This window comes from Haemaphysalis longicornis, unplaced genomic scaffold (assembly GCF_048455015.1).
Source record: "Haemaphysalis longicornis isolate Haplotype H1 unplaced genomic scaffold, Haemaphysalis longicornis Haplotype H1 scaffold_10, whole genome shotgun sequence".
NCBI lineage: Eukaryota > Metazoa > Arthropoda > Arachnida > Ixodida > Ixodidae > Haemaphysalis > Haemaphysalis longicornis.
Window position 1 is genome coordinate 107,248,590 of NW_027526204.1, and position 13,292 is coordinate 107,261,881.

The following is a 13,292-nucleotide window of genomic DNA, read 5'->3' on the forward strand; positions in this document are numbered from 1 at the left end:
GGCACGAGCGAACGACCTGGGGCGCCAATATCACAGCACAGCCGATCTGCAGACGCTTTAAACGTTCGCCTCTGTCACACAGACAAGATTCTCTGACGTCGTAGATGCTTTGCCAGAATGTGACTACGGCTGAATATCTATGTTATAGACCGTTTACAGCGACCACTTGGGCTGACCTTGAACAAGAGAACCTAGCGACGTACTCGCCATTACTAGCCTTTAACAGGGGGCGGTTTCAGTTTCCGCCTTAAGCGTGAACCGCACGGAGCGTTTTCTGCTCGCGAAAACGCGCCGCGCACGACACCGGCACGCTGACGCTGTCCCGAATACTGCCCGAATGCGGCACGTAGCGCGGCAGGCGGCGGCAACATGGCAGCCGCGAAGTGGAGCAGGTAGCTCGATTAACCGCTTGTCATCGCTCTTGAAGATACCACTCAAGGAACAATTGAAGGTGCTTGTGCAGTAAACCAGCTGATAATGTGGTCGCAAACGATACTGCAAAGCATCGTCTGCGCCGCTGGGGAAAGTACGAATCAAATATCCGCCCCCGTGGTAAGCCTAAACATCTCCGGCGGGGCCAGCCGGCGGTCCGGAGCATTTTCAAACTGCCGCCACGAAGAGCGCGCCTCCCCATTGGCGCAATTCTGCGGGCTACTCCAGTGTTGCGCACGTTGCGCTTCATTATCTGGCCGAGGTTGAAGGTGCCTCGGGCCAATATTGTCGACGCGGGCGTGAAAATATCGCGCGAGCAACGCCGACGCGCACGAATCGCGTGCAGAAACGCTCCATGCATTTCACGGTTTAGGTTGCCATGGTGATCAGCGAAGCGTGCAGTCAGAAAATGTGGAAGTCGCGGGGAAAAACTTGTGCCGTAGTCGGATGTAGCAGCTGCGATCGTTGTGGAGCGAATCGCCATGCGAGTAGCATTGGCCGCAACTTCACAAGGACTCTCCGTCTGTTTAACTTTTCCTAATCCACCCATTTCGGCATAGTGGCCGCGACGCGGAAACCAGGCGTCACTGGATCACCATTTTCCAACGGAAGAAATTTGTTCCAAGAACATCGGCAACGATGAATTTTCGAGACCGTAACGAATGGCAGCTGCAAAGCGTAGTGTACGTCACACCAATCTGCCATGGCAATCTTGTTCCACAGCATGCCTCCGGGCGTGTATACGCTTTGCGTGGATGTTGTCGCGACAAAACGTATTAACCATAACGAAACGAAACGGTGCCATAGGCCATGGGACACGGAGTTACGATGATTTTAAACGTCCCGCGAGAGCTAAAGACCGTGCCTTGCAGTTGCAGCAACTAGGACCATCTGGCGTATATATTGACAACTCCTTTTTCGATTTCATTATGTTTTGTTGAGATTTCATGTGCAGAGACGGCGCGGAGAGTGAAATTTGAACCCGCGATTGCGGAGAGTTCTATGAGAATGGCGTCCGCTTTACGGCACGCTCCGTAAAAGCGGACAGCTGTGACATGGACTTCGGCAGATGTTGCTGCTGATTTTTGTTACCCCAGCAGCAGTGATTGCTCCACCAACGATTGGAGTCGTTAGATTTTTGTTCTGATGAAGACGCTCCTACTCAAGTGCCTCAGACATCGAGAGATTCTGGTAGGTAGGTCCGTTTTTCCCTTCGCGCTGTATTTATAAACAAAACATATGTCATATCTGACGACTGCGGCTTTGCTTTGATGTGTAGGGTCTGGACAACGTAGGGTGGGGATATTTTGTCATATGCACCGCACCGTATTGTGTTATCCCCTGCAAGATAGCCTGGAATCAATGCCAATTGGAAGCAATCTTGCCTTGTTCCTGTCTAACCCCATTTGAGGTTAGAATTTCCTTGCCAGCCTTTGGCTTCTTACTTTAAGCCGTGGGCAGCATAATACTTCCCCCTGTGCGGCAGCCCGGGCCGTAGGTTGCCACTCCAGATAAGCATGGTTTCTGCGCACATAGAAATAGAAATAAAATGCCATATGAAATGCGTGAACTGGGGTTTGGGGATGGGCGCCCGTGAGAAAGCGCTTTAAGAAGCTTTGGGGGCCATTTTTCGGCACTGAGTGGTCTCTGAAGGTTGGCACACAATATGTACGCGTCTGATAAGTGCTCATTCACAGCGACACTTGAAAAAAAATTAAAGCCGTTCCACTCCATTTGAAAGCTGTCGGAAGTTTAGAGCAGTGATTCTCTATAATGGACTGTTGCGCAGTTATCCGCTCACTGCTACAACCGAATGCAAGTCAAATTTACCGCCTTAGCAGCGCCCGCGCGACCCCTGCCTGAAACTGCCCCAGCGAGAGTTCTGTTCTTTTTGTGCTTGCTTTTCCTCCCGCACGTACCCACGTTGCACTGCCACTTTTTTCGCTTACTACTGTAAAAACCAACCCAAAGATCGTTCCGAACTAGATGAACGCGGGCGTGGCCGGTTAATTACGTATATTTTGCCTCAAATGTGCCTACAGTTTTCTTTGTGCTAAACAACGGGGACATGTACGACAAGCGCCTGCGGTTCACGAGTTTCGAACGCTTATGACTATATGAACCGCTTGGCTTTAGAAGCCTCTGGATTACGCCTCGACGACTACCGCCACGACGGAACGCCGTGTGGGGCACTACGTGGCTCCAGCGAGGGAGCTACGATGACAAGGAGAGCCCCTAAAGTGCTTTGCACTTAATAATTGCACAATTCGTCCTTAAAGCCGCTCCGGCGCTTGCCGATGCGCCCCGGCCCATTGAAAGCCACGGCGAGAAACGCGTCCGAAAAAGACAGCAATGCCGAGTCACGTCACATCATCCAACAAGTCTCCGCCCAGGCCGCCGCTCGGTAGACCGTGTATACACTGGTTGAGCTATTTGTCGTAATATGTGAATATTCATTTGAAGCTTGTAATAAATTGGTTATCCAATATTTGGGCAAAACTTTTTTTAGGAACCAAACCTTATTTGGTCTTTATGATCGGCTTAAGGTAGGTCAATGAATGTCGTGGCCTCCGTTACCTGGTTAATGTCGAAGCCAGCAATGACCTCAGGTATTTCAAGCCGCGGTCCCTTTGAGAACTGTCGTAGATCTCCCAAGCTTGGTGCGAAGCGAAACTCTAGCCTTGCAGCCTCTCGCAGCAGCACCTCCAGAGAAGAGTTCCTTAAGCAACGCAGTGAAGGTGTGCTCTTGTCGATGCAGTTGGTTGCATTGGCCAGGTCCTTTGTAGGTTCCAGCTGGCCCTGAGTAGACAATATGGCAGTGAATGTAATATTATCTTGTGTCTTAAGGCCCAATATAAGAGTAGGATAGTACACAAACCACCGCTAGTATAGTTAGAAAGGCTTTGACGGTGGTCTTTCAACCGGAGAGAGATGAAATGGGAAGCGATCGTGGATACACGGGCATTCTCGTCATTTCTAGGGCTTGAAATAAATAATTCCTCGTAGTGTCGCGCAGGGAGGGACACAAGCGTCATAACATATGTTCTTTTTTATTTGCCTGTCCAGAGGAGTTTTGTACAGCTTTCGGGCAGTCCAAAGGTGCTCTCGGGAGAAATTCTAGGGTAAAAAAAAATTTCGCCACCACCACAATTAAGATGCGAAGATTGGGAAACAGTGGAGCTGGGAGTCTTCACTAACTTGGCTTTGCTTGCGTCTGCGCGATTCTTAAGAAAAAAATTGTTCTAGACTGAAGCTTCCTCCATGCAAGCTTAGTTAAGTGAGAGCACACAATCCGCCCTCCCAGAAGTCTTCAAACTGCTAAAGTCCGAAGCCAAAGTAAACTCGAAAGCCAACGCCTGCGCTACGATCACAAAGTAAAGGCTGAGCAGCCGGAGTGCGATGATAGCGCGTTATCGGATAGACGCCGGATTCATAATAAGAGGTACCCCTTTTCGATTCCGACCACGGGATGCGTTCTTGTCTTTCCAATGGCCAGGTCCTGTTATTGCTTCCCACCGCTGCTAACATAGCACCCGCCGGCACTTGTGGTCGCCCAGTGGTTGGGTTGACGGTTTCACGGCGTAAACGTCGCGGGAATCCTATTGGTTTCGCGTGTTGGGGAGGTCCTGGGAATCACACCAGATGCGAATCGCGGGATCTCCCCAACCCCGCGTTCTTGGGGCAAGCACTCCCGACACCTGCTCGTGGGTCTCTTGCGTCCTCGCCATTTACTCTCAGATTTCTTGGCCCAGCATTTTCCCCCTCTCCACTTGGCCGGCGGTATTTCCTTTCAACAATCAGTACAGACAGAAGAAAGTTTGAACAGCTCCGCTGGTTATAAATCATGCTCCCCGCCGTTTAACCACGACGATAGTTGAACGTGAAGCTCCCTTTTATGACGCATTGTTTGGTTGACGTATGAGTTTAAACTGAATTTCGACCATGTGGACATTTTATGTAGAAATTTAGTTTAAACTCATAACAGAAGCCAAACTCATATGCTTCATGAGCCTCCGCTCGCCATCATCATTGGCTTGTAAAACCGATTATGCAAAAGCGGCTTTGCTGAATTGCGTTTTGACGACGGGACGGTCGTCATCAGTGATGCAGAGAACGCTTCGCTTTAAACCCACCTGTAGTTACGTAGTGATTTCGACAGCTCCCGCGTTCAGGAAACTGGCATGTCTCCTTTTAATTTTGATTCTGGTATTACTTCTTCGAAATTTTCTTTTCGAAGTTACTACGGGCGCCACGGTACCGATTTTGTTGGTCCCGCAAGCCTTACTCGTGCAGTTAAGCATTTCGGCGGGGTGAAACCGCTGTGAAATAGAGGCATGGTTCTGGAAAAGAAACCTAGGATTTCTGTGTATGCGGGAAGCATTGAGAAAATGTGGACATACGTGGAGAGAAAACTTTATCTCTAATGTAACTTCTCAGTTGCCGGAATATAATTAAACACTGGTTTTGCTTTGCCCTAACTTACCCGGGGTGCTTCCCGTGCTGCGGGTTCACATTTTCTATCTTTCTGGAAGGCTAGATGATCGTTCTTTTGTTAACAGCAAAGGAAGGAAGAAAGTAAACTTTATTTTTCTGAGCACCCTTAGTCCAGGGCGCCGTCTTGGGAAGCCGTGGCCATGGCTTCCTCCGCTCTGGACGTCAGCAGGAGATGTGTCGCAGCGCTGGGGTCAGCCAGACTTGCCTCCCAGGATGCTAGCGTTGGATTCGAGATGGGGGTCAACTTTGGATGTCGATCACAGGCCCATATTGTGTGGAATATATTTGGGTAACCTCCGCAGAACGAGCAAGTGGGGGTGCCGGGTAAATTTCGAAAGCGATGTGGGAGATGTTCAGTGGGTAATGTGTTTGTCTGAATTTGTCGGAGGAGGACGGACTGCCGCCTTGTGAGTGTACGATGGGGGAGGGATGTACCTTGCGCTGCGCTCGAAAAGACTCGAGGTATTCGCGCGGGTTAAAAGACGGCTGTGCATCACTTAAGGACGGCTGTGTACCGCTTGAGGTTGATGAGAGCTGGTCAGGTGCCCGGTTAATAGTTGCTCGGGCGAGCGTATGTGCCCGCTCATTTCCTGCCAAACCCTCGTGCCCAGGAGTCCAAATAATGTGGAATTTGTACGGTTTGTAGTCGAACAGCAAAGCCGTATTGCAGATCGTAATTTTTTTGTCTGCAGTTAAAAAATACCGAAAAATTGCCGAGCGCGTGCACGTGAGCGTGGGCCTCGCGGTGACCGCCTGCAGTTAGCCGAACTAAGAAAGTGCCTAGCGCTTGTGTGTACGCGCCTCCCGACGACCGCCGAGCACACCCCGGCACACATTTTTCAAGCCTGGCATATTCAGTTAAGGAGATTCGCCAACATTGGCAAGAGAAACTCCAGCGTTCGCCGTTATCGTGGCAACAGTTGCTCGGAACGAGAAAGACGCGTCACAGCGTACGCCCCATAAAGGTGATGTCCAATTATTCTCACTTCGAAAAAAATGAAAGAAGCTCACACTTATACAACAATGGCGGAGAAAAGGTCGTTTCGGCACCAAGGAAGTACCAAATTCGCTGCAATCGTAGACTTAAACCTTCCTGACGGTCGTGAAGGTTGTGGACAACTTCGCTATCTTCATGTCTTCCGCGCTAGTATGAGCTTTTTATTTTTTTGCTGCAGAAGTTTGGGGCGATAGTGGCAGTAAACGGCAATGTAGCTGAATGCTCGCTGGTACGTACTGTATAGCGTGAGGACTACCGTAGACGGACTCTCGTCTCGTGATGCTTACGTGTAACTGCCGCACCATGAACGCTAAGTCTGCCCTAACCAGCCCATACACATTATTGACTTTTCCCCAGCGTGACCTTTCGGCATAACCCGACAAACCATTCTCATGCAAAGCCACGGACCTCCACCTGCACCCTGGAATTGTATACTAAGATCCACTGGAGAGACATATCGCGGTGTGTCCACGCCAACAATGCATTACCGAGCGTGCCTGCTGTACCGCAGAGAACCGTTCCATTTTTACTTGGCGTTGCCCATGAACACACTAGTGGTTGTCTGTGGGTACAAGAAACCGGAATATAATTGTTGCAGCAAAAGCTTTTTTTAGTGGTACCGATGATGTCATGTAAAAGACTAATGCATTTATCCGCAGAGCGGTTGGTCGGCCAAAAATATCTGATACGATCTCTGGACACGCGGCGCGTGCGTGAAACCTCGCTTCCGTTGTGTCAAGACGGCTGCTTGAAAATCGCGAAAAGGTGCAATTCTAGCTAAGACAATACACGCATCAATCATTAGGCAGGAGTTCAATAGTTAACCCTTATCGCGTAAATCACGCATCGATTAATATTTAGATCGTTCGTAGATGCGTTTGCTTTAATGCGGAAAAAATCTTCGTAAGGGTTCGTCCTTTGCGATTTCGGTGTTTGAAGGTTTCACAATCGATTGGACGGACTTTCAGCGAAGGTCTGATGAACTTTTAGCGAAGGTTTTGACGCACTTTAGGCACAGTTCATGCGAGAGAAAAGTCCTTTGCGTTTTTCTCAACTTCCTTTACCGAGAGATGGTAAAGATTTCGAAGAATCTTTAAACTTCTTTTGTGGAAATGAAAATGTATCCCTAAAAGATTTCACATTTTTTAAATCAATGCGTGACGAGAACGAGTAAAACTGTCATCTAATTTTTTGTTTTTGTCTCCATGAGCAACTAGACGCCGTTTATTAGGCCAAGATAAAGGGGAATGCTTTTCGCTTCTAGGTGCCATGTTGGCAATCTTAAGGGCGCTAAATTGAAGTCACACATTTCTCTCGTATATATTGCTATGGAACTATGTCTTTGCACTACTATCACCCATATAGAATCAACACTATTCTGTTGCACGAACGGAAACGGTAGACGGAGTTTTCCAAACGACGTGCCTCGACGGATGCCATCGAGAGGTGGTAGGGAAATCTTTCCTCGAGCCGAGTGGAACAATGGCAAATACAGTTAATCCTGGATGTAACGAACCCCTATGTAACGAATTCCTTTGTTTAATGAAGTTTTTATAAATTCCGCATTGCCACACCCATTCAAGCACATGCGTTGGCGACCTGTATCTAAGGGGTCGTCGCGGCGGCTAACCTTGATGTAACGAAGTCGGCGAGCTGATAAGGCATTCTTTGTGCTGTTTTCTCTCGAAAATCGGCCGGAGAAATGAACTAATTTAACATTATACTAGCACTACCGTAAGGATCTAGCAGCGACGAAAACGTCTGTGCTCGCCTAAACACGAAACGTCGGGACGATGATGACGACGACGACGACGATGGTTATGATGGAGAGGGCTAGCACCTTGCCGTGGGTAACGTAGCCGTCAGTTGTAGTTCCGGTTGTGTTGTGTGACCCCCGCACCAGCTATCGAAAGAAAGTAATCTTCACGGCGTTTTTTTTTTATTTTTTATTTTTTGTGCCCGCACCGCAAATTACCACGCGTTTTCACGTGGGAGTTCGGTTTCGGTTCCAGACTGAAGTTTTGAGGTGCTAGGCCGTTTCTACGGCGTAAAGTCGCGCGTCTCCACTTCTATCTGTGGTATTCGTTCGTCGGTAATGATTGCTGCTGCTAGAAAACGAAAAGTTGCGTCTTTTCAATAAACGCGCAAAATTTGAACTGCCGCCTGCGCTGGCGAGAAAAGAACCTTGCCGCCTGGTATTGTATCCAATCTAGCACCCTCGTATCTATGGGGAGTGCGCTAACGAGCACCAAGTTCGTTAAAAGGCACACCTTCAGCATAAGTCTGGTTCTTGTAACGTGTTAAGGCGCTTAAAAGAGTCAAAAGGCCAAACTGATACTTAAGTTACGTTTGTTAATAGAGCGGTAAGCAAGCTTGCTTCTTTCGAGCGCCGTGTAAGGGCTAAGCTTGTGCGGGAGCACGAGTCGCAGCTCACGCAGTTTTTCGCTGTGAAATAAGTCCATGAAGGGTGCGTTTACCTTCACTGATGTCTAGCATTTTGGATTCGTTTCTGCTTCATTACCGCGAGCTTCAGCTCGAAACCTGCATGTAACAAAAACCAGGATGTAACGAAAAATTGCGATTTTTTGTCAACTTTGTTACATCCAGGTTTAACGGCATTTCGTCTCGCGAAGCTCTCCCGTTGCACCGAAGAGCGTCTCATGGGAAGCGCGACAAGAGCGAGGAACTTTATACAAACATTGCCTTGATTTGTAAAAGTCCCCATGTATAGTTCTAGATTTCGTAACTGAATGGGCCCGATGTACCTCCCACAGTCATTCTCGAAAACAGGCTATGTGAGAGCATGACCCTGAAAAACCGAAGAGAAAGACGTGATGAGCACGGAGTCTATTATCATTAGGCAGCCTGTTTCCTTTCGCCATCTTCGTAGGGTTACGTCTCGCGACAGGTGGGGCAAGGCGGATCTCGAATGGACGTGTAACATCGCACGGCCCTGGAAAATGTGAACCCACGGAAGTTCGACGAAGTAACGTTACTTCTTTAGAAATACAAGCCCCGTAAATATCGAACAAAGCCAGCTGCGACTGGAGGAAATCGTGAGCGCACCGTGTTGAAAGGCCACAAGGCGCCAGGCACAGGACCCTCCAAGATGGCTCGGCTGCAGCTGATGTTGAGGCTCGTAACCGCCTCGATCAGCATGTACGCGCCCGAACCGTGGCCCACGAGCACGACCCCGTCCGGGCGGGCACCGAAGGCAGCCGCGTTGGCGACCGCCCACATCACGGCCTCCTTGACGTCTTCCTTCGCCACGTCCTTCACGGTGCTGTTGTTCGGGTGCAGGAACCCGAGCACACCGAGTCGCACGTTGGGAGACATCACCACCACGCCGGCTGTTTCGATTTCACGGAAATGCGGAAACAAAAAACTGTGCAGCGTATCTTGCTTCTTCACTACACAAATCGACAAAGGATATTCCACCGACCATGCCATGCAGCTTATCCTTCTCCGCTCCAACCCATGGCGCTCTTCCCTCCCCTTCCGCTCCTGTCATGACGAATTCGTTTAAGGTTTGTTTAATGTTTCAATTTGACCCGCCGCGGTGGCTCAGTGGCTAAGGCGTTGCGCTGCTGAGCACGAAGTCGCGGGTTCGATTCCTGGCCGCGGCGGCCGCTTTTCTGGTGGAGGCGAAAAGCAAAAACGCCCGTGTGTACGAGATTTCGGTGCACGTTAAAGATCCCCAGGTGGTCAAAATTAATCCGGAGCCCTCCACTACGGCGCGCCTCATCGCCTGCGTTGCGTCGGCGCGTTAAACGATGGTTAAACCCTACAATCAATCAATGTTTCAATTTACGCCTTTGTACTGTTCGCTGGCCCTCGGTTCGGACAGCGCCATGGAGAAAAGAAAATCTTAAGAGAGTTAGCACGCACGCACGCACGCACGCACGCACGCGCCACCGCATCCGCCTTCACTGGCTCCCCTGTCGTCGATTTCGTCTCTACCTGCCAAGCATTGGCTACCAGCTGTGGCGCGTTGTGCCATAGCGCCGTGCGGCCTTCGGCGCCGTTATTAGGACGCAGTTGCCAGTGGCCTTCCATGAGCGTGAAGAAACCACGTGACTTCGTCGAAGTGTTCCGCAGTGCGGCTACCGGGTTGTTCAGTCTTCAGACATCACATCCGCTTAAGTCACGTTCAATGCATCAGACATCTAACCAACTAAAACTCCTCTATTAACCATCATATCATAATTTCTACCTAATACCTATTAATTTCGCTGCGGCTTGCCCCACAACGCAGTATCACTGCCGGAAGGTCGTCTGTCAGAGTGGTGGCATTAGGAGGAAGGTATTGCCCACACCTGCGAGTATGTAGCCAACGTTTGTCTTAAAAGATTACGGGTGTTCATTATGGGCGCTTTCTTTCTAGTTCCTTTAATAGGTGCCTTCCATAAGCGTGCACGCATGCCCGCTACAACGGATCGTGTGTCTAAAAATTTCCCAATTGTGCCCGCACGCATTGTCTTCACGGCGCATACTCCCTGTGGAACAATTTCTGTTTTAACAAGCTGGGAACCTTTGCCAGGCTAACGTAACCGGAACCATTAAAGGCTATTCTTGGTTTATCTGGTTTGTCCTTTGTAAACAAGTAATCGCACAGAGCATGGTCGTGGTATTTCAAGCGGCGGCAACCGGGCATCTCCGCTGACATTTGCAATAGGTTACAGGAGTCCAAATCGAAAGACATCTTTGTGAATATATGAACAGTATGCAAGAATGAGCTGAATAAAACATCAGCAAATCTGGCCGTGAAAAAATCCCACAACGCCCTTCAGACGTGAGTAAACGATTGAAAGTAAAGAAGGAACACTCCACGAAACACGAGGACGAAGTCAGGAGGGCGACAGGAAGAGCGCAACACATATTTAACGAGTATCCCCCGCAAGCCAATCAAAAGCCGCGCTAACGCTTCAGCTTAGCAAAAATCACTTGTCAAAGGCAACAAAGAAAACAAGTCCATAAAAGGGGGTAAACAAAACAGTAGGCACCAGAAAATAGCCGGCGTAGAAACTTTTGGAAACGCACCCTCTAATTTGTTCACTGCGTTCGTGTTCCCAAATCTGTTAAGTGATTCTATGCCTCTGTGGCTCTGCTTTTAATAATTTGTCTACAGAATGACAACTGCTGATTTTATACGCTTTGTTTTATTTTTATACTGAATCTATTTAATGGTGTGTGCTTTTATGTTTACCCCGTTTAATGGAATTGCTTTGTTTGCTGTGATTGCCCTTTGATCTTGGCTACGCCGAAACAAGTGGTGGGGCTCCTGATTTGCTTGCGTGTGACCCTGGCAGGAAGTATATATGAGTGTTTTCGTTTCGTGCAACAGTAGACGTTGCAAGTTATGATCGCCATCTAACACTCCTATATTCGTCCTCTTCTCTACGTAGTGTAATTCAATCGTCTAGCGTGAACCAAGTATCTGTCAAGCGATATTGGGTGAGGGTAAATTACAAAATTTCCAAACAGCGAGCTTCCTTTCACGCTGTAAGTTGCGTACAACCGGTTGTTCATATGCCCCTCTGTACACGCACCTCTACATGCTGCGAAAGCTCCACAACAATACACGACCACAGCATGCCTCATCCCTGCAGCATGCCAATTTATAATCCATGGGTTAACTTAGTTCGTTCGCTACAGCAGCTGTTTAAGCAAGAAATTTCTATTTGTGACCTCCCTTCCAAAATTTTTTCAATCAAGTTTATATAGGATTATTTTCAACCCTTTCCAATATCGACACAAACGTGAAAAAAATTTAAGTTTCAACGACAACCAGATGCGCGAATATTAACGTGTTAGCCAGGAATTTTTTGGAAGGAATATCGCGACATTTGTCTAAAATGCACCGCCATCAATAACCTGTAGCTTAGGGTGGTGTTACCTTTCGCTGCCAGCTCGGCCCAGTCGGGGTCGTTGTTGGATCCCCTCTGGAACCAGTAGCTGACGGACGCCAACACTAGGGTTCTGTTTAACCCGGATCCCGACATCTCTTTTGGTGCCCACACGTTCATGTGAAGGCAGTCTTCGCTGCCGACCACTGTGCTGTTCACCAACTGAGGGCACGGAGGCCGTGGCTCCTGGGCCATGGTTCGCTGCTTTTCGGTACGCCGCCGGGGCTTGCGGAAGCGGTACTTGCCCGCCGTGCTTTTGGCGTATGGTATCCCCAGCCAGCGGTACACGTCCACGCCATCCACCGACACCTTCTTGCCGACGCACTCGCCCGATGTGGTAGACACCTGAGGCAGGGACTACCAGGAAGCATTCACTGCTTCTTCAATCATGGCGGCACCCTCGACGTGCGCGCGTGTAACATACATCCCGGAACGTACACACTGCATTGGTTTACACCCTTAGGGGGTCTTTTATGTTTCTATTAACACCCTATGACCTAACAAAACTGGTATAAAACATCTCATTAGAGCGCGTTTTGTCGTTCATAATGCTCTGGCTAACCCGAAGTGCATATTGCATTCGTTGGTTACGACACCCTATCTCCCACGACATATATCATGTGTTTCGGGTTTAAAATAGGGCGATAAACGACTAAACACCATTTAGTGGGTTTTTATTTTGTTTTTTCTTAAGCCTAATGTGTCAGTTATAGACAGGGAAAATATTACTTGGAATGTAAATGACTCTACTGTGTGCTGCATGCATGACGGAATCTGGTGAATGATCTAAATATTTGCAACCGCCATACACCACACAGCTGTAGTGGCGCGTTTTGTGCGCTCTTAATGCAGTACCGTTTGGGAGAATCGCCACTCGGAGTTCATTAGGTGTGAAGCCCATGGCAGTTAACGAGGCTGAGTCAAATATGCCGAAACAGCGAAGCCATGGTTCTGTTTTCACGACGCGGATGTCAAAGGGGGCTAGCGCGAAAACAGCAGCGCCGTCGCCGCCCAAATTATCCGATTCACGCGAAGAAATCCGAAACCAAGCTCCAGCTGTGGAAACCTCCCTTCAACAGCGGGAGCGGGAGGAACATGCTTCTGTGAGACCGCTCCACCCTCTATCGGTGGGTCTGGGAACGTGCTCCAATTTCTCCGTGACGCTCAACCTTCAGCAGACGGAGAAAAGGCCCGACTTACAGCAGATCCGCTGTGTAAAGGGACTCTGTCTTTTCCCCCCGTGGGAACATTTGCTTTGACAGCACAACAAAAATCTGTGAAGTGCACATCTTCAATGGGAACTAACAATTCATGACTCAGAAATAAATTCAGTACAATGAGAGTTAATTTAAAGGCCAGTTGACAGCTGTTTATGTAACCTTATGAATACCTTAGTTGCCCATGATTTTACAGAAGACGAGAATTGGTTAGCGTTCACAAATTAGCCTATGAGCAACCTATCA

The 13,292-nt window shown here is 48.9% G+C and overlaps 1 protein-coding gene across 1 annotated transcript in view; it reads right to left on the reverse strand.

Annotated features, from left to right (window-relative positions):
• The window catches only part of LOC144157894 (uncharacterized), a 30,046-nt gene extending 17,840 nt beyond the window's left edge, over positions 1-12,206 (reverse strand). Inside the window, exons 1-3 of the mRNA XM_077688611.1 lie at positions 11,820-12,206; positions 8,990-9,273; positions 3,010-3,231 (exon numbers count right to left, since the gene is read on the reverse strand). Coding sequence (XP_077544737.1) covers positions 3,010-3,231; positions 8,990-9,273; positions 11,820-12,024 — 711 coding nt within the window. The 5' untranslated portion in view covers positions 12,025-12,206. The remainder of the gene's footprint in view (positions 1-3,009; positions 3,232-8,989; positions 9,274-11,819) is intronic.
• Between the last annotated feature and the right edge of the window lie 1,086 nt (positions 12,207-13,292).